Source organism: Fusarium phalaenopsidis (genome assembly GCF_050370095.1).
Source record: "Fusarium phalaenopsidis strain FUZ10S chromosome Unknown contig_32292, whole genome shotgun sequence".
Taxonomy (NCBI): Eukaryota; Fungi; Ascomycota; class Sordariomycetes; order Hypocreales; family Nectriaceae; genus Fusarium; species Fusarium phalaenopsidis.
The window spans coordinates 4342386-4368281 of record NW_028145410.1 but is presented as its reverse complement, the minus strand read 5'-3'; the positions used below and the strand labels follow the sequence as shown (position 1 = coordinate 4368281).

The following is a 25896-nucleotide window of genomic DNA, read 5'->3' as shown; positions in this document are numbered from 1 at the left end:
GGAACTGGGGAGTCGACGTCATTTATTTACCGCACCATTGGCGTGTTGGCGCTAGAGGGACAAGCTCAGTGGTTGCGTCGGTAGACGGCAGATGCGGAGGTGTCAGGGGTATGGCATCACGAGGTTTCTCGTGCTATTAACTTGCCGAGGTCGGAAGACGCCATCTTCATTTACTATAAGTAGTAGACAGTGGATAGACATTGACATTGGCACGCCAGGACACACAACATCATCGTTGAGTCCCTCTTCCAAGATGCTTGTCAAGTCCCTGTTCCTGGGAGGCCTTCTCAGCCTCCCTGCTGTTTTCGCTGCTCCGGCCGCCGCCCCAAACTCCCTTGACAATGCGCCGCCTACTCTCGTGAATCGTGCGCTCCCAACTTCGACCTTTTCCAACAAGGTCATCTTTTCACCTCCCTCCAATGCCGGCTGGACGGATCCTCGCGTTCTCTACGCCCGTGCCATCCAGCTCTCAGATGGCTCCCTTCTGTCCACCTGGGAAAACTACTCCCCTGAGCCACCTCTGGTCTACTTTCCCATTTTCAAGTCCACTGATGGAGGTGTCAGTTGGACTCAGATTGGAAAGATTGAGGACCAGGTCAACGGCTGGGGCTTGAGATACCAGCCTGACCTGTACGAGCTGCCTCGTGCCATTGGCAAGTTCCCCAAGGGTACTATTATCGGCTCCGGCAACAGTATCCCTACAGATCTTAGCAAGACCAAGATTGATGTCTATGCTAGCACTGATGGCGGCAAGACTTGGAAGTTTGTGAGCTCTATCGCTGAGGGAGGCGAGGCTCGACCTAACAATGGACTTACCCCCGTGTGGGAGCCTTACATGATGTATGCACCCTTCTCATCGTCTCCTAAGTTCAGTCGCTAACTCTTTGCCAGGGTGTACAAGGATCAGCTTGTCTGCTACTACTCTGACCAGCGAGACCCCAAGTATGGCCAGAAGCTCGTCCACCAGACCACCAAGGACCTTCTCTCGTGGTCCGCGCTTGTTAACGATGTTGTTGACGACAACAACTATTCTGCCCGCCCTGGAATGCCCCAGCTCGCTCTCCTGCCCAACGGCCAGTACATCTACGTTTACGAAGTCTGCGGCACCGACGGCTGCCGTGTCCACTATCGCCTGTCATCTGATCCCCTCAACATCCTCAGCGCACCAGGTCACTCCCTGGTCTCCGACAAGGGCACTCGTCCCGTGAGCTCGCCCACTGTCGTCTGGAGCAAAGTTGGCGGACCCAATGGTAGCATCATCGTCAGCTCTGGAAGCCAGTCTGCCATTTTTGTGAACAAGAACCTTGGTGCTGATGGATCGTGGGTCGAGTATGCCACGCCTCAGCCTAACGCGTACACGAGAGCCTTGATGACTTTTCATGAAGATGACAACTACTTGCTGATTATCGGAGGAGGAAGGCTTCCCCCTAGTAGCACTAACCAGGTCAGCCTCAGCGTTGTCAAGCTGACTGACCTTGGAGTTTAGGTAGTTGAGTCGAGTTAGGCAGGCTGACTACAGGTGGGCTGATATGAGAAAATCAATGCAAAGCTCTTGAACCATTGGCTGTTTTTTTGCTCAACACCTGCACGTGATGAATTCAACCCCTCTCTACCTACAGTAGTATTTTTCAACCTTGCATCTTCGAGATGATGGCTAACTTGTCTTAATTGCCAACATGTCCTCGACAGCACTTTGCCAATGGTGCGCTCAGATACCCTTCCATGATTTATCTTCTGGTGCCAGAAAAAGGGCATTGTACGATCTAGGCACCGGCTCTCGGGTCAGGAAAAGCTCATGTCCTCTCTGTCAACTCGTCGTCGAGGCTCAAAAATGATGCGAAAGTGCTTGATGAGGAATCCATCAGGCTGGATTGGAGGGAAGGAGTTGGAGTCGGCTTCGCCTTCCAAGTGCCGAATGCTGGTGAAGATGTCTGGATCAGCTTTGGCCTTGTGGAATCGACGGATGATGCAGTCCACTAGATGAGGGCCGTGCATCCCGGAAGATGCCTTCTTAGGCCAATGACAGAGCCCCTCATCGATACCTCGAGGGTCTTGGGCTGGATACGTTCCTGTGAACAAGAACATGGAGATCATTGTCAGCTTCCAACACAAGTGCCGTTTGCCGAGGCATTTCGCGGCCTACCCTTCATCCGCTTAATCGATGTCCAAGCCGCTTGTCTAGTCGAGATACAGCACCTTGATAAATACACAGCTTTGAGCTATGTATGGGGTGCTGTAGCCAATTTTAGACTCACCAAGGCGAACAGGCCAGTACTGCTCATGCCAGGGTCTCTCAACAAGGTTTCAGATCGGCTTCCAGCAACAATCCGCGATGCGATAGCTGTCGTTCAACGTCTCGGATGTCGATATCTCTGGATTGATGCCTTATGTCTAATGCAGAACGATGCCGATGACCTAGATCAGGGTGTGGATGCAATGGATTTGATTTACGAGCGAGCCTGGCTGACCATTGTGGCGGCTTGTGGCCGTGACGCCAATGCTCGTCTCCCCGGTGCCCAGGATGGCACCAGGAAGCCCTCGATAAACACTCATCATGTGACGTCTGGTATCACGATGGGTGTTGTGGTTGGTCTAGATGATCGTCTAGGCCATTCTATCTACGATACTAGAGGGTGGACGTAAGGTTTCTTATGCCCCTTAGCTCGATTAGGAACTTAGTCATCTAATGTCTTACAGATTCCAAGAGCGGCTGCTGTCACGGAGAGCTATATACTTTGTAGATGGCAATCTTTTCTACCGCTGTCGAAGAACCGCTCAGGCCGAACACTTGATGGACCTTCCTAACGCAACCGGACCAACTATATGGACAATCCCGCAGCTTCTTTCAGAGGTCATATTGATGCATCACCCTGTTCATGACTATTCTTGGATAATCCAGTTCTACAATAAACGAATCTTGACCAACCAGGGCGATGCTCCTCGCGCCATGGCGGGTATCATTCAGCGATTCTCCGTCGCCATGAGATGCCGATTCCTGGAGGGACTTCCGACTACCACCTTTGATATATTCATCCTTCTTCGGTCCTCTAGTAGTAGTTTGCGTCGCCGCTCCACATTTCCTAGCTATTCATGGACAGGATGGTCCGGGCCCTCGACAACGTTTTTGCGCTGGATCCCGCCTAGCTATAATGACATTCTCAGGGGAAGTCCCTCCGCGATTGTCAGTCTGGTCTGGGACCCTTCTTGCGAACCATCCTTTCCTCTTGACGATCTGAAGTTTGCGGGATATCGGGAAAGACGACCCTTTAGTCATGGACGATATACCCTAGCAGGCCTGGACACGAGCCGCACTGCACCCTAGGGGACTATTTCATTCTCTCGGGATGTTCCACCGTATCATGTCCTCCAGTTCTGGACCATATCGGCGTTCTACACAATCTCCGACATCGACGTGTTCGACGCAACCGGTCACCTGGTAGACTCTACCAGTGAGAGGTGTGGTTTTGTCTGGCTCGATGGCTTTGAGGAGACGACATACTTTGAATCACAGACATATTTTGAGGTCATTCTGTTGTCCGAGATTCACTCTGGGGAGGATCGAGAACTCGAGAAATGCTCCACGTCTTCTTATCCCAAGGTGGACGGGGAGTGGAACTATTTCAATGTATTGCTATTGGAGTGACAAGGTGGTCTAGCTGAGCGACGAGGCTTTGGCTACCTAATTCAAGAAGCCATTGAAAATAGTCTGGCTCCTAGTCCTGTGTGGAAAGAAATCTTGCTGGCCTAAACGGAAGGGCCTATCCTCCTGACTGTCATATTGTTCTCGTTACCAAGACGGTTCCTAAAAAAATGAACTCGTTATTATATCTACATAAGAATGAGCCCCAATCAACGGATGATAATGAGTGATAGCTTATACTGAGATCTCAAACAAGACTTCAGAGACCTTCTAAGCAGCCTCAACACTCAATTCAATAGGGTAGTAGTAGTCAGGAGCGCTGCTGTCTCCAATGTCCAAAATGTAGCCCGACCCCGCGTTCCTAGTATACAAATTCTTCCATATACCAGGAGCTGGTTCGCAAGTTGCAAAGAATAGGTCACCAGGTTGAACCGCGCAGATGACGGCCGGTATGGAGCACGTAACCTTTCCATTCTCAGTTTGCGCACAGGTCAGGAAAGCCCGTGTCAACGGCTGCTCGCTGTCGCAGGTGACGACCTCGGCTGGGACGTTAGGGTCGTAAACAGTTCCCGCGTATTGCCCGCAGAGGTACCAGCCTTGGTCGTTGATGATCCTTCCCTGGTCATCGATGGTTAAGGGGCGTACTCCAAGACCGAAGTCAGGTCGAAGGAGGCTGAGAAGCTGTCCGCGTTGGATGTTTGCAGGCCCTTGCCTTCAACGGGACTCTGGCCGGTTGCGAGGACGCTAAATGTGGGGATAGGGACTCAGGCGGGCTCGGTCGAAGTTGTGGGCGCCACTGCGGTCGTGGTGGTAATCGTCGAATCAGTGGCGGCTGAAGACGCTGATGTCTCGATCGAGGACTCGGTGGAAGTGGAGGATGCCGACGTCTCGACAGAGACAGTGGAGGACGCTGAGGTTTCAGCCGAGGACGAGGCGGTAGCAGAAGAAGTGGATGAGTCGACCAAGCTGGTCGATTCAACAGACGTGCTGGATTCAACCGATGAGGTTGACGATGTATCGACTGACACGGTCGAGGTACTGGCCGATGTCGTCCTAGCAGCTGATAATGACACTTGAGTACTTGTTTTTACAACAGACGCACTGTCAACAGTACTCATTTATCCTGCAAGGACCAGCAATTGCAGAATCTACGGCCAATAGCCTCAAGGCCAAACGAAGGAAAATTACAGATCGCATCGCAACTGTTGGTAAAAGAGTGACTACAGTGGAAACACCAGACGGACGATCGAATGTGCAAAAAAAGCCATGGCTGACGCCTCCCGCCCGGATTCTTTTGGAGCAGCGGGAAAGGGGGGGACTAGGATACATTCAGCAGACGCCACAGATCAATAGTCAGTGTTAGCTTCAAGACTACTAACACAAGTTGGGTTTGTCATATCCACTTGTGCCTGTTGGTATCTCGCCCTGATTGGCTGCTTCACCATCGCAATTTAAATCAGAGGTTCCGCACCGAGGCCATTTAACCGCTTTTCTGGGGACAATGGTGTTTAGGTGCCAAAGGATGCGACATGCGAATAGCCTCACCTCTGTATTCGTCATTTAGAGAGTCAGTTAGGACTGTGCTAGGAAGCATAGCTTGATAAGCCCCTCCCAACATCCCACAAACGTCCATTGCAAAGATTGGAGTTTTTTCCCGCTCAGGCCTATTGATACTTATTTTGCAAGGTTTTTATTGAAAAAAAAAAAAAAAAAACTTATCCTTCATAGCATCGATTATATGCTACAAGAGAGTTCTCTCTACATAGATAACACTTTATGCCGTGAGTGTTAAGCCCTTGGTCTCAATATTTGATACTAATTTCATCTTCTTTGCCATACCACACCTCGTGACCGCTTTTCCAATTTTACCTACCCTAGATAGGCAGCCAGAATATCGTCTTCATTGCTTCAAGCAGCTACCCTGTGAATGCATACAAAACACACAATAGAAACCACTGCGTCACTTCAGCCCAAGGAGTCCCAAGTTAGCTCTATACCAAATAGCACTCAATATTTTGATCCATTACTCCCAAAAATGTGACCTGTCCGATCTTTAACCTTGGGACACCTCTGTTGCCTTGTCCGCTACCTTGCGCCTCCAATCCTCCTGTAGCTTGCGAAATGGCTTTTTGAAGAACTTTCCCTCATAGTCATCAAGTAGATACACCTTAAATAGGTCCGGCTTTTCTTCTTGCAGGTCCCAGAGCTCCGGGGCCAAGGCCCCTTCCCACGACCACACTTGAACTGAAAATCCGCACAGGGCAATCTTTTCCGCGGCAGGACGCATGTCTAGATCGCCAGAGACAATAACAAACTCGATCCCAGTTCCTTTTGGCTCTTTATAGAAGGCACGAGTAGCCTTCGCGACCGAGTCAGCAACAAGGGATGTGTCGACCTCCTTCTCTTTCCAGACCCCCGGGATCGTTTGAACTGTCGCCTCCAGGCCCTCGCAAGCATCCTTGATATCTTTAGGGACGTAGCCGCAAACATTGATTTGGCACTCATAGCTACCCGTTCTCGCAGCCTGAGTGCCACCGATGAGAAGATCTCGGAGGTGTTTCACATCGTAGTTCCAAGTGTCACCCCTGGGTAGTTTTGTCTTGTGCCACCAAAAGTTGGAGTAATCAATGTAGATGTATATATTTCTCTTGATTTCGTCAGGTGGAGGTGCGGGTGGTCCTTGGCTCACCGAGCTGTCGCCAACGTCCTCGTTTGCAGGTGGAGGATCGAGAAGAGGCATCTTCGTCATGGTTGAACTGGTTCAAATTGTATCTGCTCTATGAGGGCACAAGGTCGAACTAAAATAGCTGGAACTCAGGTCTCTTTCCCATACACTTAACTACTCAGGCCACCCAGTGAAATCATGTGAGGTGGTTATTCTTTGTGGTTTTCAGACCGCCTATTCCAATCACATGGGGTCGTTATCCTTTGTGCTGGTCCTTTCCAATGAGGTAATGAAGCTGGTTCGTCTTTTAACTCTGCATGAGTATGACGTATAGCTTATATTACAAGTCATACTCTCTTTGCCGTTCTGATATTCGCCTTTGTTGTCTTATCTGCAGACGACGCCAGCTGTCTTTGAACGCAAGTAATCAGCTGATCGATCATCTCCACCCGGTGACGCCGAAGTGCAGAAAACAGGGTTGATATTGATGCCCCCAATCAAGGTTGACACACCTTGCAGATGATTACTATGGCTACTCAAGTAATGAACATTCGTATTATCTTCCTCTGCCACTGAAGCAGGTCACACCGGGCTTGCTCAGTTCATATAATCGAGTTCTAGAGTTACGGAAAGTAAAAAAAGTGAATTCACGCAAAAGCTTTCCCTTCTAGCGCGCCTTGTCTAGCGTAAAAAGAGAGATGTACTAGTTATTATGTACACACATGAACTAAATCACCGATACATCAGGTTTCGAACGTTGACGTTGGTAGAACTCGCTGCATCTTCTACACCTCCTGAATACTTAATCCCAGAGGGCTGTAGTAGCTAGGAGCGTTCGAGTCTCCAATATACAACACCTCACCCGGCCCAGTCTCCATGACGTAAAAATTACCCCACGTACCATCAGCCGGCACGCAAGTAGGGTCTGTTCCAGGGAAAGCATTGGGGTCGCCGACACAGCTTATGGAGGGGATAGTGCAGGTAAGCTGGAGGTCGGCCGTGGTCTGACACTTCAGAAAGACGCGGGCCATTGGGTATTCGTCGACACATGTGCCAACCTCAGCCGGAACATTAGGAGTGTCATTTGATCCGTCGTAGAACCCGCAGAGATAGAAGTTCTGGTCGTTGATCAGTCGCCCCTGAGCGTCGATGTAGAAGGGCCGAGCCGAGCTGTCCAAAGATTGCCCGAAAACCGCCACATTGTTTGAACGGTCGTAGGTCTCTAAGTTCTCGCCTTCGACTGGGCCTGAGCCGGTTGCAACGATGCTAAAGGTAACGGCCGCTGCAGTTGAAGTTGTCGAGGTGGTTGTGGCCTCTGTGGTGGTGGTGAAATCTGTGGTGGAGGATGATGCAGTCGTCTCACTAGCCAAGGATGCGGATGTCTCGGTGATGGTTGAAGATATGGACGTTCCGTCCGAGGTGGTAGAAGACGCAGACGTCTGGATCGAGGTGGTAGAAAACGCTGATGTCTCGGTCGAGGCAGTAGAGGAAGCGGATGTGCCGACCGAAACAGTGGAGGAGGACGTCTCGACCGAGGGCTGTGAGACGGTAGACGATGCAAATGTCTCGGCTGACGACTCAGTAGTCGAGGACGCGGACGATGCAACCGAAGTGGTCGATCCCGTCATGCCTGACGATGTCTCGGAGGAAGCAGTCGAGGTGACGGCAGTTGTCGTTGTGCCTAGGACAATTAGTTCAATCTCAGCTGATACCCATGTGAACAATATGTAGTGGAAAGCACTCACCTGGCCTGCAAGGGCTTGCAGCCGCAGAGTCAACGGCCAGTAGCCCAAAGGCCAATTGTAAGAGAAGGGCAGATCGCATTGCGAGAGGTAACGAGTGACTGGGATAAACACTGGGGAAAGCTGGATAAGGAAACAAGCGGAGGTCTTGGCAAAACGCATTCTCTTGGCATTCTTTTGTAGTTATGGATGAGGCAGGGAAAAGGGGAGATCCTAACGGAAGTTCGGTATCCCTAGGGGCGTCAGAAATCAATAGTTGATGTTAGTTCCCCGGGTATCGGCACAAGTCTCATAGATGGAGGCTTGACCTAGACCAGTGCGGTGCGCCACAAAGACTTCAAACTGTCAGCGCTTATATTCAATTGGTTGTAAAGTTCCGAGATTTTAATGAGACCTCCGCTATCCAATAACCGGGCAGCTGGGACGACAGCTTGTCGTGTACTCCTTTCGTGAAGGGGAAACCAGTTGAAAACCATCATCACCATTTTTTTCTTCCTCGAAAGTTTCCTTTCCTTTATCACGAATACAATCCAAGTGATCGTCGAGGAAATATAGTGTGACTGGCTTCCAGCTTCTATGCAGGTTCTTGTAGACATTTGACAGTCTCCTTCCACGCCCACACGTGAATCGGAGCCGGATAGTCGCCCCCGTAGATGGTGTCCACGGCAGGACACATATCCCTATCGCCAGAGACAATCACAAACTCTCTCCACATGCTGGGGTTCTTGAAGCCCTGGCAGGCCTCCAGAACTGAGTGGGCGACAAGGGCAGTGTCCACCTCCTCCTCGCGATTATCCTCGTTGGCATCTGGGAGTGTGGGCCCTCTGCGCTCATCGACTATTGCCACTTGACTCTCCCATTTTTCTTTGACAGCATCAGGGAAACGACCGTAGACGCGGACTTGGGTACCATAGTCGTCCCTCTTCATCTCCTTTCCAATCGCAGTTTCTCGTACGAGGAGAGGTGAGGTTGGCGTGGTCGCCACCGGGCAATGTGCTCCCAGTGCGGAATATTACTTCTTCGTGCTTAGGCATGCTTGGTTTTGTTGCAATGCTGCTTGCCTAGAGAGAACAGTGCCCATTTAAATAGTTGGAAGATGGGGGTCGCCCTCTATATATCCTAGAGGTGCCACTTCATTGCGCAGGGGCCTGTCCAAATCGGGCGGATAGTGATCTTTACACCGCATATCCCAGTTATATGAGTCCCTGCCCTTTGTACTGATACTTTAGCTAACATCTACGTAGAGTTGAGAGCGACGAGTTTTGCTTGGAAGTTTGAGTTCTTTTGTTGATCATGGTCATATCTTCAGAACAGGGCATCAACAGAGTCCACGTATGCATGCAAGTTCAGCAGGAACAAATCAGCGCAGGGGAGACTTGCCTCTTCTGAGGCTAGGCATTATCATGAGTAAGGGATGGACAAGCTGTGTGACATCTGATGCTTCATGAGCTCTGATGAACCGGTCACCTAGTAGACTCTATCATACAGGACCAATACATTGCTAAGCTATTGGCAATAATTGGGATGTGTAGCTCACAAGCTGATGTTTGGTTGATTGTAAACGACATTGCTCAATAGCTACACAGATTGGATCGAGACTTGCTATGAAGAATAGAAGTCTGTTACGTTGACACAGTTGCTCAATTAGACAAGAGAGCTCTGGTCGTTGGTTCATTAATGTCTTTCTCACAGTTTTGACATCTTTGCTATAAGAGATTGCCACTGGACAGGCAGGAAAAATCACAAACAGGCTCCATTGGACATGGCGCTCGGTTATGCCTATTGCATTCGCGCTACGGAGTATTGTTCCATGCTTCTTTTTTACCCGAAGGCGAACAAAGCCTGACGATTACAAATTCGGAATAGCTGCATGTTAAAATTAGGAGCAAAGTGCGCGTGGACTCGCTTAGATGCAATATGGCGATCCAGACGACCAAAGAACCAATATATTGTTTGAAGGTATTGTCAATAGTCTGCTGTGCCGTGAGTTGGCGCCTCCAAACATGGCAATTGCTCCACTTTAACGGGGGGGCCATTGGCAGCTGAGCTTATCGGCGCCTCGACTCTGATGACTGCTGTTACGCTACTAACAGATGACCATGACAGACTAAGCAAAATCTGTTAGGCTTCTCTTAGGTCCGGCCATACCGCCAGACCGCTAGGATTGCTTCCAGCGCACCTTGGTCGAGAACTCAACCAACAAAAACAACATCCAGCAACCAACATGATATTGATGCAGCGGGACAGGGGAGGTAGGCAGGGCTTAAGTGAGGAGGTTTAACTACAAATAAGAGCAAAATCTCCCAAATCTGTGCTGTGCTTTTCTCACGACAAGCTTTCTTTCTTGTACAGGCTATTATTTCCTTGGCCAAGAATCAAGATGAAGTTTCAAAACGTTGTCGTCTTATTCACTGCTGCTGTCTCGGCCACAGCGCCGCCGACATGCAAGGGTTCCGCTCCTTCGTACTGCAAGTACACTTCAAATCGCGACGCAAATGAATGTCGGCGACTATTTGGTAAGGCCCAGTTACCAACCATGTTCTACCATCCTTACTGACTATCTCATCTTCAGCCAAGAGCTATATCAACGTCGCAACATGCCAGCTTCCAGCGAAGACCGTTACCTCAACTCGTACCCGATGCGCTACCAGCGTTACCACCAAGACTGTGGCGCCGCCCCCAAGAACTACCAAGGTTTACAAGACCATAACCAAGACTGGCAAGCCGTATGTCTCTCTTATCCGTCACATACCATCCAAAGAAAAAGGGAATGGAAGCTCCCGGATTGTACTGGGCTAATTGATAACCAGTACCACTCTGCCAACTATCACCGTTACCGCGACGTCAACCAAGATTGACACAACTGTTTTGACTGATAGCACCACAACTGTTGATTTACGCACAACTACCGAGTTTGAAACCAATCGTATCACCTACACCAGCAGTGTTACTACGTAGGTTTGTGCAAGTCGATTCTCTGTCATATCTAACATCATCACAGCACCTCAACCTCCACTACTACCGTTCCGTTTGTCGACCAACAAGTTTGTACTGTCCAAAAGCGAGCACGTGCTCTTGGGAAGTCATTGCCAACCTCATGCTGTAAGCCAATGTCCAACCTTCCACCACACTGACCTATGCTTACGATTGACATAGCTTGCTTCCTTACCACCACAAAGCCTGCAGCCACCAAGACTGCCTTTGTTACCAAGAACAAGCCTGCTGTTACCCACACGGTATACAAGTTTGGGGGACCCCGAAAGGTCATCTCTCGAACTATCACTATTTTCCGTTATGTGGCCGGCCCAACTGTATCAGCTCCTGAGACCACCACGACCAGCACTGCTACTGTCACCCAAACCGACCGTACCCTCACCACCGTCACAGATTCTCAGACAACAACTGCTACGGAGGTCGAGGATGTGACTGACATTGTTCTTCAAACTAAGACTGAGAGCGCCACTGCTACGGCTACCAAAAACCCTTGCGACGATGCCGGTAGTTGGAGTCCTATCAGACAGGCAATTACAGGCTCCAGCATACAAGTCACCACTTCTAAAGACGCGTCAGGACCTGATGCTGTCAAGTCGTGTTGCCAGTCTTGCTATGCAAGACCTAATTGTGTACTTTTCAGACTTGGTGGCAACGTTTGCGAGGTCTTTAGCAGTAAGCCTAGCTTCAGTAGTGCCTGCTCCTCGCCTCTCTGCCCACGAGGCTTCCCTGATCTGAGCATTGGGGGCCAGATGGGAAAGATTACTACCTGGGGCCTTGTTTTGGATCGGCTGTCGCCTAGACGCATCTTTATCTGTTACATGGGCATTTACCTAGAGTCTCGCTCCACTTCATCACGCAATGGAGGTGGTCCTTCTTTAAACACGGCATTTATGTGATAGGAAGCTTATGTGACGAGTCATTATATTTGCGATGATTGATCACTGGACTGTTCTTTGTTCCCTCACTTCAACCCTCACTCCAGATGTTCATGTCAAATTTCGTCACTTTCAATAGCTACTGCATCAAGAGCTCAAATATCCACTCAAAGCTGGATTATAGGACAACTTTGTAGTTTACTGCTCTTAGGTATTAATCACAATGGCTTTTGCGGTGGTGGCTGACATCTTTCAGGGACGGCATTAAGATAAATAATGAAATGATCCTCTATAACTTAGTATGCAGAGCCAAAGGTGTATCTATTGCCAGTTCCTCCTCTCTAGGTGCTCCAAACCATGAAATTCTACAATGGTTCTTCCTCCGCCACCGCCCAAGAATCCTTTTCATCCACCTCATCTCCCTCATCCCCTAAGTATTCATCTTGGTTGACTCAATTGTGAACGAAGCGGTGTGTATGATCATCCAATCGGTGCAACGTAACCAGGCTTTGGTCACGGCCCAAGTCTTCGTAAACCTTGGACATAATGTCGTTCCATGCCCACACGTGCACAGGGCGCTCGCATTCGATGATCTGCTACACGGCAGGGCGCATATCCCTGTCGCCGGAAACAATCACAAACACGCTTTTTGCCTCTAGGTATTCATCATACTAGGCTTCTACAGCCTTCCGAACTGAGTGGGAGACAAGGGAGGTGTCCACTTCCTTCTCGCCGTGCTCTCTTTCGATCCCCTTGTGGAGGTCTGCGGCAAAAGATTTCCGAAGCTCATGAATCCTCGCGCCTTGACTTCTCCAAATGGGTTTGAGACAGTCAGGGACATAGCCGTAGATGTTGACTTCGGCTTGGACATTACGATGATTCATGTTGCCCGTTTTCGCGGCGAATCGAATCAGGAGGGAGCGGAAGCTTGCAATGTCGTATCTCCACTGATATCCGCTCCTATTGTAAGGTTCGATCCAAACGTTGGAGTGATCGATGTAGATGTAGATCTTTCTCTTCTGTTCGGAAGTGTCGCTGTTTGGGGGGGATGGTTGGTTGCGAGCGGCCGGCACACTGAGACTCCGTGATGGCTGTTGCCGTTTGACAGTCATGTTTGAACTTTTGTAAAAGAGGGATATCTGGTGGGGATAGAAAAGAAATACTGATAGATGGTAGGACTCAGGCATCTCTCCTTATACCACCGTAGAAGGAACGCACAACCTCAGTACCCAGGATGCCTCATAGCTCCTCTCTGTCGTATTCGGAGCGCTTGTTCAAGCACATGGCTCGCTGTTTTTTGTTCTGATATCCAAAACAAAACTTCCTGATCGTCAAAAGCCACAAGTTACAGGTGAAGGCCTGGGGATGTGTGCAAACTTCGCACTATTGAAACGACGCACCGGGAATTCCGACACGTTTGAGGCTGAGTACTGATATGGCAAGGGAACGAATAACCTGTGTGATGTCTGAAGCTTCATTAGCACGGATGAAGGCCACATCTTGACCAGGCCACGCGTGTGCAAGATGCCTTGGAGGCCCCTAGAAGCCTTGGAAGCCCCTAGGAGACATCTGTCTGTTTCACCCGACACTAAAATGACATATTACGCAACGGTGGCTGGTTTTTATTTCAAGACAATATTCGCCTGACACGGTGGCATATTACAAGTCATTTTTGCTGATGTTTATTACGTCTTCAACCAAAATATTACAAGTCATTCTATCCTTAACCACCTGAAGCTTCTTTGTTCCCTCAGTTTCAGAAGATTTAGCAAGACAGGGCCCCCTTGTCAAGGCAATTCGTCATCTAACCTTTTCAATGGGCCAAGCGAGAGGTCGGATGTCATCTTCAATTGATTGACCTTATCAACCCAGGCACGCAAACCCTCCACGTGATCACCACTCATTCACAACCCAGTTACTGTCCAATAATCGATGCATCTCCCTCACTCCAAATGACCTTCATTTCAAACTTTGTCATTTTCCAAAGCCCATCACTCTTATCCTTGATCAGATCAACCCAGTACATGTTGCCCGTCAAGAAGCGCGGCGCTCCTGGCTTCCGTCCCTCATCCTTGCGATAGTGCTGAGCCAAAGCATGGGCAGTCATCTTCGCAGTGTCTGCACCATCCTTCAAGTCGATTCGGACGTTGCTCACCATGTGCGTCGTGTCGAGCCCGACGCCGATGAATTGGAAAGTGGTGTCCAGAATGGCGGCAAGGCCCTGGATCGGAGGTGTTCCATCAAAGATGAATTCGGCGTCTTGGTGCCAGGCTGACTCAAAGATAGTCTTGTCGTTGGAGTCAAGGCCGAAAATGCTGCGATAGAGGGCATCAGGGATGGCTTCACGGCCTGAAAGACTGAGGTTTGCAGCGAGGCTAGCCATGGCGACAGTTGATGATGTAAAGATTTGAAGAGGTAATGGAGATTTTAGAGTGCTCTAGGTGCTGATGATATGTTGGAGTAGATCGAATCGAATAATTCCCATTGAGTCTCGAGGTCAGAGGAAGTGACTTGTTTTATAGTTTTCTCTTTCATCTTGGATCTCATTCAAATACAGCAACTCATCTATACGGACCGGACATACGGCATGCGCAAGACCCAAAGCAGTCTAGCTTAAGCGCAGTCGTCCTGGACAGGTTAGGCATGCCTAGTGCTGACGGGATTCTCGATCAGAGGAGATATGCAGTGTGGGTGCGGGAGCTGGGGAGGTCCCCTGTCATCAACAAATCCAAGAGGCATTGGGACGTTTCGAGCCTACCTTAGTCCTGAGACTTAATGGGGTGTGTCCGATTGTTGATTCATGATTGGACATTCTCTGATAACGGACTGCAGCAGCGTTGCAATAGGATTCCGGCATGGGGTTACTCCGAGTTGGCTATTCTACCAACATCACTGAGGCTCATTCACCCCGCTCTGGTAATCAACTTGCATAATTGCGGTTATCTCATCCCTCATCAATTCTACCAAGTCCCTATCTCTCTTTGCTCATGTCTGGATCAAGAACCAAAACCGGCTGCTGGACCTGCCGCTTGCGCCGCAAGAAATGCGACGAAAACAAACCGGCTTGTGTAAACTGCACCTCGCGAAATCTAGAGTGCTACGGCTATGACCAGAAACCCGCCTGGATGCTCGGCAAGGAAAGCTGGCAGCACGTTCTTAACTCCGACGAAGCGAGAGCTATCAAGAGCGCTGCAGAGAAAGCCTATAGTCGCCGTAGGCAGAAGAATCTCCCCACAGCCCCTTGGTCCGCCGGTGTCATTGTCCAAGATGTCAAGGAACTCGGCCAGCCAGTGCGGGTATGCCACCCTTTGCACTCAAGCACCGTACTTGACCGCACGTGGTCTAACTGCACGCAAACCCTACGAGATTGCGATTACGCACCAAATTACCAACATGTACAAACATTTCTCGATGTCATCTTTCCTCTTCAGTGGGGCTTCTTCGCTCTCTGCAAGCAGCCTGACCGCAGATGGCTCTTTGACACCATCATCTCCTCGGAGCCTATGTATCACGCATCCTCGGGCTTATGCATATCGTTCGAGACAGGCGTGAAAGCTGGCTTTACGAACGGCACATGCCATGTCACACCCGAGGTTCGAAAATCACGGCTACTTGCACTACAAGGTCTTCAACCTTGCATCGCCGATTTGCAGCAACAAAAACCACGAAACTCGGCACTGCTAAAGGCAATTCACGCTATTGCAATTATTCTGCTGCTTTCGAGTCTCGAGATCTATGGAGAAACCGAAGGCACATGGGAAGTGCATCTAAATGCTGCTGGAACAGTCTTGGACTTTGTTGAGAGACAACTTGCCACATCCGACAATGTCGGTGCCATTGGGGAGCTTCTCAGCAAATCCACACCATCCTTTGAGACTCGAGCACTTGGACTTTTCGTCGCTACTTACGTCTGGACCGACATTCTGGCAGAGGCAGCACATGGAACCAGCTACAGTAAGCCGAGGGCGTTTGATTACCTCCCTCTGCTCCAAAACGGTGCCATCGACATGCTAAGCATAATGGGTTGTCGGAATTCGGTCATGATCGCCATCAAAGAAGTCAGCCTATTGTCTATCTCTACGCTGAAAGACAAACCACCCGAGGCAGCCGAAAGAGCAAAGGCTCTCGCTCTTGACATTCGGCATTTGATCCAAGAGGCAGCCTCTGCATTTACGAGCTCGGACTCGGGCCTCGAAGCAGATAGCTGCTGGGTCACACTTCTCCATGCATATGCCGCTTTGGTCTACTTGCAGACAGTGACTGCCCACGAGGCTCTTGGAGACGATCTCGACATGCTACAAACGGTAACAAACTGTCTCGAGTTATTGGAAGCACTGCCCACACATCTCCTCATCCGAGTCTGCTGGCCATTCACAGTTGCGGGGTGTATGGCGGATAGTGACCACCATCCAAAGTTCCGAGCAGTGGTTCGGCGTGTAGAAGAGGCAGGGAACGTGCTGGGGTTTACATGGAAAGGCCTCATTGTGATGGAAGAGTGCTGGCGGCTGCGACGGTGCAAGCCAGAGTCTGCTTGGTGTTGGCGAACGACCATGGAACACATGCAGGCACGAATATTGTTGATTTAATTTCCGGTTGACGTGTAACAATTGAAAATTACGTATTTATGCAACCTTCACTACAATTGCATACCTAAACCACCTGGGAAGTGAATGCTTCGCCTCCATCTTCATGATCAGAACGCGGCTGAGTCTCTCGGGTGAGGGCGCCTTGGGTATGCCTGCATATTTACCGACCAAACAAAAGGAAAGGCTTCAGCCACACGTTTTCAATCCTCAGGCAGCAAGGTAACCGCCCGACTTCTCGACAGATCAGGCTGCGCGGTATACCTTCTTGCACTTACTTTTTCCTTCCCCCTCCAACACCAACTAAAAGCAAGCTCAGAGACCAAACAGCACCCCAGGCACTCCAAGTGTCGGGTCTAGAGGCCGCTTACAAGATGGTCGGCACCTGCAAATGCATCTACCAGACCGGAGAGCCTGACCCGGCACTCGGCGACTACGGCGGGCAGCTCCGCGGCATTTCCGATGCGTTAGAAACACAGCTTAACAATACCGTGGGCCCTCTCTCCCTGGATGGCACTCGGCTTCGAGACTTGGCCGTCCGATGCACAACCATTGCCAACGGTCTATTAGACCAAATCGCATCAGTGTCATAGTCAGCCGGGAAAAGAACCATCGGATCGAGCATCCGACTCGCCATCAAGAGCAGATTGAAACAAGGCGACCTTAACCGCTGGGAGAAGGACCTCGCGAAGGCCCAATCTGCCATGGAAACCCAGTTGCTTGTCGGCCTGCGCCGACGTCTAGACGCCAACATATTGCAGAATGACGAAATGGATCGCGATCTCAAGTACTTTGTCCGCCAGCTGTCAGACGGCTAAACAAGTCTTTCGAACTTGGTTCTCCAACAGACCCACGAACTAAAAGAGGAAATTTGCAAGGGACTCACGGATGCTGAGGCATCAACGAAGACACACATCACCACCGAATTACTCCACAACGACAACCGCATGCAGAACCATGTGTCCAAGGCCCTCGATAATGTTCAAGTTGTTGTTGAGAAGCATACTCAAGAGGAGAGTGCTTCTCGCGCCCAGGATGAGGGGTATCGCCGACTTCTCGGTAGTCTCAAATTCCCAGATATGGAGGCCCGGCGGAACCATGTCTCTCATGCTTGTCCAGAGACGTTTCACTGGATTCTTGATTCTCAAGACTCCAGTTCGGATGACGAATACGATGAAAGCGAAGGTGACTGGGAAGGTGACGAGGACAACTACGACGATGATGATGATGGTAACGATGATGAATGCAGACATGGTACTGGCAGCACTGACTCCAATATCTCGGTGTCCTCTAACTCTCCCGATTCTCCAACATGGGATAGTTTGATTGAGTGGCTTCAATCATCTGAAACAGTGTACTGGATCAGTGGAAAGCCAGCATCAGGGAAAAGCACTCTCATGAAGTTCATTTTGTCCCACAACCAGACGAAGCCGCTCTTAAAACAATGGCAAGGCAAAGTCCGTATACTTTCGCATTTCTTCTGGAGGCCGGGCACAGAGCTTCAACAGAGTATCAAAGGCCTCCTCTGTTCACTCCTGCATCAAATCTTTGTCGAGGACAAGGACCAGGCTTTGTCATACCTCAAGGCACGGCGAGAACTATGCTGGAAAGATTCACCTTCAGACTGGGATTCAAAGGAGCTGGAAGCTTTGTTCATCAACTGCTTGCAACGTCCCTCGGCGGCATTTTGCCTATTCATCGATGGCCTTGATGAGGTCTGGCCCAAAGACGGCGTCAATAGCCTCACTTTGTTACTCAACACACTCCTTCACAAGACCAAGCATCTCAAACTCTGTGTCTCGAGTAGACGAGAGCATTTGTTGGAAATTGGTCTCCGCGATTATCCCCAGCTAAAAATGCATGACTTGATTCAAAACGACCTGAAGAAATATGCCACCCAGGCCTTGGGCGGGGCATTGGCCCACTCAAATCTTGACAGTTGGGATATCAGAGAGATAATCTGGGGGATTGTCGACGTGTCCGATGGTGTTTTCCTCTGAGTTGTCCTTGCGAGCAACTCCTTATCCAGGGGACTCCAAAACGGCGACTCTCGCGAAGAACTATTTCAGCGCCTCGACTCCCTCCCACGCGACCTCGAGGGCTTGTATCTGGACATGTGGCTCAGGCAGAACGGAGATGATGAAATCTATCGAAAGTCATCTGCGAAGTTGCTTTATCTCTGTCTAGTTGGGCTGGGATGGAAAGAGAAGCCGGGATTAAGGTCAAATCTAGACGTCTTCAAACTAATGGCCGCAATGGATGATGAGGGCCCAGAGGATCATCTGATACATCATCGTTACCCAGTTGAAAAACTCAGAAGAAGATGCCAAACGACTGTCAAGATGATTCAGGTCAGGAGTGCTGGTCTTTTAGAGGTATACGACGTACACTACATTTCTCAAGATGACCCGGATTACGAAGCCGTTTTTGATGACAGGATTCGGTTCATTCATCGATCTGCCCAGGACTTTCTCACTGATACCCAACAGGGGCGAGCTGTTTGGGCAAACCATGGGATGACATATGATTCAGCTTGTACCAAGCTTTATCTAGCACTGACGACGATTCAATCTTATCTAATTAACGAGCGATCCAAGGACCGCTTCTGGGGACTCTCTCCCCCACTTCGTACACTTGCAGAACATTGCGACTTCCTCGAGCCCAGTACGATAAGTCGCTGCCTTCAGGAGACAACCAAACGGTGGCACCACTTCAATACACCTGCAGTTGATCAGACTCTTTGTGGTAGCCATGACATGTTGGTAGAGGCGAGCCGTTGCGGTTTTTTTGACTACACGTCCGAGCAGCTATCTGCAGAGCAAAACGAATCGTCGGCCGTTCCGCAACTTTTTCTGCATTTGACTTGCCCCGATGGCTGGATGGGATTCTCAGATCGGTTCTGGAACGAAGCGGGACAACGTCATGTAGTAGAAGGTCAATGCCGCCTCCTGCGTCTCTTCCTCGACAAGGTGGCGTTCCGGGACTCCAAGCCACTCATCTTGCCGCCGGTTGGAGATGGTGGCCCATGCTACAGCATTTCTCAGATTTTGGGCGGGTTTCTCCTATTGATCCGAGACTATGTCGACATCGTTGGCTCAGCCTTTTCCCAAGCTCTCGTGGACACATTGGAAGCATTTGAAGGAACTCCTGTTAATCTAACTGATAAGCTGCTCTTGAATCTGGATTGGATATCGAACATGGCGATGTCATACCTCAAGGTGTCGCTCTTCGAGCCCGGGGCTACCATCAGCTCGAGAAGTGGCACCAGCCCGAGAACTCACCGTGTCCAAATCGAAATCTCCCTATGTGACTGGGTGGATGCAACTCGAAACAACCTTCATGTGTTGATCGCTGGCCACTGCCCTGTGACTGGGGATAAGTCATGCGCCCCGCACGTGCGATTTGTGAGTTTGATCACCAAAAATACGGAGAAAGATCTTTGCAGATACACCCCAAACGAAAGCCATGTGGATCATCTTTCACACATGGCCCAAGAGATGCTCTATCTTCCATTTACACGTCCGGGTTATAACGACGTATACGACAATCGATCGCACATGGCCTTCTTCAACAAGGCTAAGTCCTTAAGGGAAAGCTGGGCCGAATCCATTTTGGACTCGTGGATGTAGTAGGAGATAGCATATGATTTCTCAGTTGATTTTAGTATAACAGTTGGAAAGCATGAGCCGGAACTATTGATCTTGAAATCGTTCAGATATCCTAAACTTACAGTGCGTGTTAAATAACTAGAACTTGGCTATTTATGTAAAACCCGCGATGGCGACTTCTGCATTTGACACTTTCTTTATATTATCAACTAATGAGACCAAGGGGCATGCTTCTGAAGATAGAAAGAAAGGAAAGAAGTGAAAATACGATGCAGCATCTGTAATTCCACTCCGTCTTTGGTCTTTCGGGCCCAGCCACGGCAAGCGCAGGTCATTTCAGACGTTCTCTACGCCTTCATTAGATGACTGAGTGCTTAGCTAGACGGCCCAAGAGCAGTAAATCAAGTTATTGTACTTCGCATTCCCTCCGTTCCGGCATCATCCGGATATACTGATGTTCCTTCACTTGGCCCCTTGATAGACGATAAGCTGAGCCCAACTCCATCTGTGGAGCCTATGATCTCAGTGCGTTGCTATCCTTGGCACATGATAGGTCACAGTTTCAGGGTAGACCAGGGTGGGCTTGGCGGGGATGCGGGTTGTTCAGACCTACCCTGAGGTGCTGAGGGCTGATTTTGTAATGGACTTCAGTACAGTATCTATACAGAAAGCTGGAAAATTAGACCAATTAGAGGGTGACGTTATGATAACACTTGCACTCTTTTCACTTCATCATAACTGCTACAACGCTGGATAGGGACGAATGAACATATGGATTACATAATCATCGGATTGGCATTTGAGTGGTTTAGGACTCAAGCTAAACCCTCGCACGATCATCTCACCTTTCCATTTTATCTACGGTGTATCTTCCGTAGGCTCGCCTTGTCTATCTTGGATAGCCTGCTTCATTTTTGTTTTGTTAAGACAGCCTCAGGCGTCTTTTGCCTCTTGAATAAGATGCGACTCCTCCACACCCGGAACCTTCAACTTGAGACCTTTATCGGCAAGAAAACTCCAGGGTATGCCATCTTGTCACACACCTGGGGAGACGATGAGGTTCTCTTCCAAGACCTCGAATTTGGGCCTGTCCAGAATTGGCGAGAGAGGCGCGGCGCTTCAAAGGTTCTAGGTGCTGCTGCACAGGCGGCATCAGACGGCTACGCCTACATCTGGATCGATACTTGTTGCATCGACAAGAGCAGCAGTGCTGAGCTCTCAGAGGCCATCAACTCCATGTATGCCTGGTATAAACGCTCTAGAGTTTGCTACGCATATCTAGAGGACATACTTATACCCGATGCTACACTTCTTGGGCTCAGCCGTTGGTTCACCCGAGGATGGACTCTCCAAGAGCTCATCGCGCCGAGCGAGGTTCGATTCTTTACCTCTTCCTGGGACTTCCTTGGTCGCCGTGATCAGTTGGCAAAGTCAATCTCCGACATCACTCGCATAGACCCGCACGTGTTGAAATTTGGACAGCAGACACCGCTTGAGACATATCCCATTGGCCAGAGAATGACTTGGGCTGCTGGGCGAACCACGACGAGAACAGAGGACATGGCGTACTGCTTGTTGGGGCTGTTTCAGGTGAACATGCCACTGCTATACGGCGAGGGACGCAAGGCGTTTCTAAGGCTCCAGGAAGAGATTTTAAAGCAGTCCACATCGAAAGATCATTCTATTTTACTGCACAGAGAATCGGGTCACATATTTGCATCCCAGCCGTCTTCATTCGACATTGGTTGCAAACTCCATCGATGGACAGCCCAAACGGACATTGGCCTGGTCCAAGATGGTGTGAGGCTCACGCTTCATGTACAGAAGGTTATCTCAAAAGGGGAACCTCATGGCGTTGAAGAATTCGTAACATTGGGGGTCCTAGATTGCCGCATCGATGAGGGCACGGGATCTTTTGCACGGCCTGCCATTGTTTTGGATCACACCAACGGTTACTTTCGCCATCGATCCACGGGCTTGATGATGATAAGGCCTGAAGTCGAGCCTGAGGTGGTGGAGATCGTGGGGACTCACAAGCCACTGAACTTTCACTATGAAAGGCCGTTGAAACTATCGGGAGGTATGTTATTGAAGATCAAACAATCAAAACGTGAATGCTAATCGGGTGGCGTAGTGAAGATAGATCTTGCGAAATTTGAGCCAGAGTCAATTACTCTTCGACACCATGACGTCGTTGGAAATACGCATGGTCGTGAAAGAATTCTCCAACTACGATTGGGGAAGATAACCCAACCTGAAATGGGGCAGAAATATAAGTTCGGGCCCCGTCGTATATCACCACACAAGGAGATTCTAAGCATCAACCTCTCGAGCTGGAATACTATTTTTGTCCATGCTGCCATATTCATCTATGGGCCTCAAGATGGAGATGTGTGTTCCCATCTCCTACTTGTCGGGCTTCTATCAAGAGCTCAGGAACGAGAAAGTGTCCTGTGGGATCGCATCATTCCAACAGGGCCTATTCTCAAAAACAAGCTCAGAGATTGGCAAGGAGACAATATGGAAGACCTCTACTCAGAAATATTATCCGCTGATTATCTTGAGCCACTGCTGATGGAGTTTTACTACGATAACTCGGGTACAGAGCTCGATGTGAGAAACTACCTTGGCCGGGAGAAATATTCGTATGTTACTCAAGATGGGGATACAATCCAACCCCGATTTGAGCTTGTTGAGTTTCTTGGGGATTCGTTGTACGAAGTATGGGTCACAGTTGAACGACTAGGCCAGGGAGAGGAAATAACAAATATAGGAATTCTTTAAGCCATGTGATCTAACTATAGACCATTACGGGAGCCCTTGTTGGCGCAGGTCATCCAATACCATTGAGCTTATCACGCTCCTGCGTTCTCGCACGTGCTTTCGCTGTGTGGCCTTCCAAATCTCTACTTACAAGTGAGGATGGACTTATGTCCTGCGTTAATCCTGGAGAACCAAGCTTGACCAGAAGCCTAATGTTGGAAGTTCGGAACGGAGGTGTCGTCTCCAGCTGCGACGACCTCATGGTGACTTGGCCGCTCAACTTGGAGGCCAACGTAGCCTCTCTTGGCGCCAGTATGGCCGTGTACTTATTTGTTCGCTTCTATTAAATCACTGCCGAATGGTATCCAGCGTAAAAGCGTCCAATCGAGTCTGCGGTGCCGGTTCATCGACTGATCTGCGCCCTGCGCGACGGCCCGTCGGTTAAGTAGGTAATGGAACCTTCCGCTTCAAGGGAGCGCGCAGTCCCTGCGATTGAGGGAAAGTGGGACTAGGATCTGGGGCCGAGACTGGGGTTTCGAGCCTTTTGGTCCTCCTGTGAGTTAGGCGAATCCTTCGGAATACCAACTTCCTTGTATGAGAACCCAGCATTAATGGATGCCTGGAGATGAAGTGGGCATGCAGGAGCCTTGGCTAGACCTTGAGATATATCTTGGCGAAGGACATGCGGCGCAGGGCCTCGTGGCAAGCAAATCTGTGGTGCTTTTACGAGTGAGTTCCACCACGGGACCACCTTATCATACAGATTCATATCTGGGGAATGCCAAGGCGTGAGTGTGGAGATTGATATGGCCTGAAGATCGCTTGCGCAGAAGAGGGGTCCCTCATTATTGGCCTGTGACATAAGGGCTTGAAACTTCACAACGAGTGTGCTGTTACATGAGAGTCCGCGTATAGTGAAGAGTTCATCGCCCTTCCTGAGTAGCTCGCAGGGGTGTCTTCTTCAACTTCCTCTTTCGAAAATAGCAGCATGTATATGCATCCTTTGGAGAATCAGACCTCCCCTCGCCAAGACTCAGGGCAAATTCAGGTTCGGTTAAGAAGAGTCAAGAGGATATAAAACCAGCATCTTGCTCGTTATCAGGCCCTTCTCCCAGAGCAACTCCACACTACCTCAGGCCTTTCCTCTGTCCACCTTCTAGCTCAGTTCCCCGAGCTTCTGCATTCTCTAAACGTATACTTCCTTCGGTCCTCCATTCTCGTGCCCATCATGCGACCTCTTCCCCTGCTTGTGGCCCTCTTGCCTTCTCTAGGAGGAGCGGTAAAGTTCGAGCTCATCAAGGGCACCTGCGACACTGGCTTCCATCCCTCCGTCCCGGGATCGTGGTCCTATGGCACCATCAAGCGCGTCGGCGACGACGGCTGCAAGGGCTGCAGCCTCTCCATGGAGCGCAAGGACGGCGTGTGGTATGGGCGCAGCCCGTGCAACCCTTGCGACGGCGGCATAATCTACGAGTTCGTGCCCAACGGCAGCGGGAGGAACATCTACAGGGCGGGAAATCGGAACAAGATCATTGGTCATTGTGAGGGGAGAAACGGTCCCGCCTCGTACTGCAACGGGTGGAACTTTGCTTGTTCGGGCTCGATCCATTACCTCTGCTCGGTTGACGAGTGTTAGATGGGATCTTACAAGTTGTGCTGCGAATCTGTATTGTATGTGTCATGCATCATGGGGTCTTCACAAGCCCGCTAACAGAGCAAGTGGCAGGATTTTCAGCAACGCCTTAAGGGAGGTCTTGAACACACAGGGGCAGGTATGACGTGATGTAGTTTTTAGATTTATCATCCCAACTACGTAATGCAGGGTTTTCTGTTTTTAAAATGTAGTGAATGTGGCGAAAGAGTGGTAAAGATCTAGGTTAGGTTGCATGAAACTGCCGTAATAACTTCAGCGACCTCGATGAGATGCACTATTTATAATTTCAAGAGCGGACTTGCAACTAGAAATTCGTTTTTATCCCTCTCCGCCAGCCAATACACAATTGCCGTCCATTGAAATTGTCATCCCCGTCTCTCCATCTGTTTGGGTGAGATGCGTTACCCATATTTCTCCCCGTCGGCGGATTCCAAATCATAAATCCCGTATTCCGTTACTGATACTGTCGGCGTGGCAGCAATGGCTGATACTCGGCTGGACATTACAATAAAGATCGAGATAGCATCAGAGCAAGGCCCGATAGCTGGTGCTGGCTGGACTCCGTCGGCTATAGTAGGCCCGCCTCCGTCGGACTCCAACTTCACTTTCAGGAACATTCCACACCAATGCAGAACTTTTAAACTATGTTCAATTTGTGCCGAGGTTGAAATGGATATTAACTTTTGCCACTGTAGTGAAAATGTCTAATTCAACCTGTTACGCCGACCGGTGCGGCTTAACTCTTTTGGTCGCAGCACCACTGATCTGGCTAGCTCCCTGGGGACAGCGAACCCCCGACGGACGTGGCGTTGAACCGACGCACCGGCATTGCAGGAAAACTGAAGTCCGTGGCCACCAATCTAGGCACATCTTCTACGAAAATGGATTCCGTCTTGGAATGGTCCTGAACTCCGCAAGCGGAGTTTACTCAATGCGACGACCCATTGCTGCCCCACACCTGCTGATCTCAATCCATGGTGGCGATCAGGGCAAACCGGACATTTAACTTTATATGTTTATGATAACCTTGACCTCTCGAGTCTAGTTTTCTTTCTCTCGTTGTTTACCAAATTCATTAGTTTCCCCCCCTCTTCAACTGCTGAAAAGCCGCAACAATGGCAATGGAAATGCTCGCCATCACAGCGCCGACTTACACTGATCCATCTCGCTATGAGCTCTCTAGTGTGCCTCGACCTACGGTCACGGAGAAGACGGACGTGGTTATACGAGTTCATGCAGCGAGCATTAATCCTGTGGACGTGAAGAAGGCTGCCGGCGTGTTTAAGTTGGCAGTAGAGGAAAAGTGAGTAGATTGATAACTGTTCATAACCCACCGAGTGTAAAAGTTTAAGCTAATGCGACCATTGCAAGG

The 25896-nt window shown here is 49.8% G+C and overlaps 9 protein-coding genes across 9 annotated transcripts; 4 read left to right on the top strand and 5 right to left on the bottom strand.

The window, feature by feature from the left end:
- Positions 1–253: 253 nt before the first annotated feature.
- Positions 254–1486, top strand: LRP88_05607 (exo-alpha-sialidase; the record flags this gene model as incomplete). The annotated part of the gene is made up of 2 exons (XM_083242157.1): positions 254–840; positions 892–1486. 2 exons carry the CDS (start codon positions 254–256, stop codon positions 1484–1486), a joined length of 1182 nt encoding a protein of 393 aa, XP_083103305.1.
- Positions 1487–4079: 2593 nt separating this feature from the next.
- On the top strand, positions 4080–4717 carry LRP88_05606 (uncharacterized protein; the record flags this gene model as incomplete). The annotated part of the gene is made up of 2 exons (XM_083242156.1): positions 4080–4089; positions 4401–4717. 2 exons carry the CDS (start codon positions 4080–4082, stop codon positions 4715–4717), a joined length of 327 nt encoding a protein of 108 aa, XP_083103304.1.
- Positions 4718–5693: 976 nt separating this feature from the next.
- LRP88_05605 (uncharacterized protein) lies at positions 5694–6389 on the bottom strand (the record flags this gene model as incomplete). Its single annotated transcript, XM_083242155.1, has 1 exon — positions 5694–6389. The coding sequence occupies one exon, from the start codon at positions 6387–6389 to the stop codon at positions 5694–5696; it is 696 nt and encodes a 231-aa protein (XP_083103303.1).
- Positions 6390–7090: 701 nt separating this feature from the next.
- On the bottom strand, positions 7091–8129 carry LRP88_05604 (uncharacterized protein; the record flags this gene model as incomplete). Its single annotated transcript, XM_083242154.1, has 2 exons — positions 7091–7986; positions 8051–8129. The coding sequence occupies 2 exons, from the start codon at positions 8127–8129 to the stop codon at positions 7091–7093; spliced, it is 975 nt and encodes a 324-aa protein (XP_083103302.1).
- Positions 8130–8621: 492 nt separating this feature from the next.
- On the bottom strand, positions 8622–8975 carry LRP88_05603 (uncharacterized protein; the record flags this gene model as incomplete). The annotated part of the gene is made up of 1 exon (XM_083242153.1): positions 8622–8975. The coding sequence occupies one exon, from the start codon at positions 8973–8975 to the stop codon at positions 8622–8624; it is 354 nt and encodes a 117-aa protein (XP_083103301.1).
- Positions 8976–10427: 1452 nt separating this feature from the next.
- LRP88_05602 (uncharacterized protein) lies at positions 10428–11711 on the top strand (the record flags this gene model as incomplete). The annotated part of the gene is made up of 6 exons (XM_083242152.1): positions 10428–10563; positions 10620–10773; positions 10858–11001; positions 11049–11149; positions 11204–11628; positions 11682–11711. The coding sequence occupies 6 exons, from the start codon at positions 10428–10430 to the stop codon at positions 11709–11711; spliced, it is 990 nt and encodes a 329-aa protein (XP_083103300.1).
- An 876-nt stretch (positions 11712–12587) lies between these two features.
- Positions 12588–13028, bottom strand: LRP88_05601 (uncharacterized protein; the record flags this gene model as incomplete). The annotated part of the gene is made up of 1 exon (XM_083242151.1): positions 12588–13028. The coding sequence occupies one exon, from the start codon at positions 13026–13028 to the stop codon at positions 12588–12590; it is 441 nt and encodes a 146-aa protein (XP_083103299.1).
- Positions 13029–13831: 803 nt separating this feature from the next.
- On the bottom strand, positions 13832–14299 carry LRP88_05600 (nuclear transport factor 2 family protein; the record flags this gene model as incomplete). Its single annotated transcript, XM_083242150.1, has 1 exon — positions 13832–14299. One exon carries the CDS (start codon positions 14297–14299, stop codon positions 13832–13834), a length of 468 nt encoding a protein of 155 aa, XP_083103298.1.
- A 9799-nt stretch (positions 14300–24098) lies between these two features.
- Positions 24099–24506, top strand: LRP88_05599 (uncharacterized protein; the record flags this gene model as incomplete). The annotated part of the gene is made up of 1 exon (XM_083242149.1): positions 24099–24506. The coding sequence occupies one exon, from the start codon at positions 24099–24101 to the stop codon at positions 24504–24506; it is 408 nt and encodes a 135-aa protein (XP_083103297.1).
- Positions 24507–25896: the final 1390 nt, after the last annotated feature.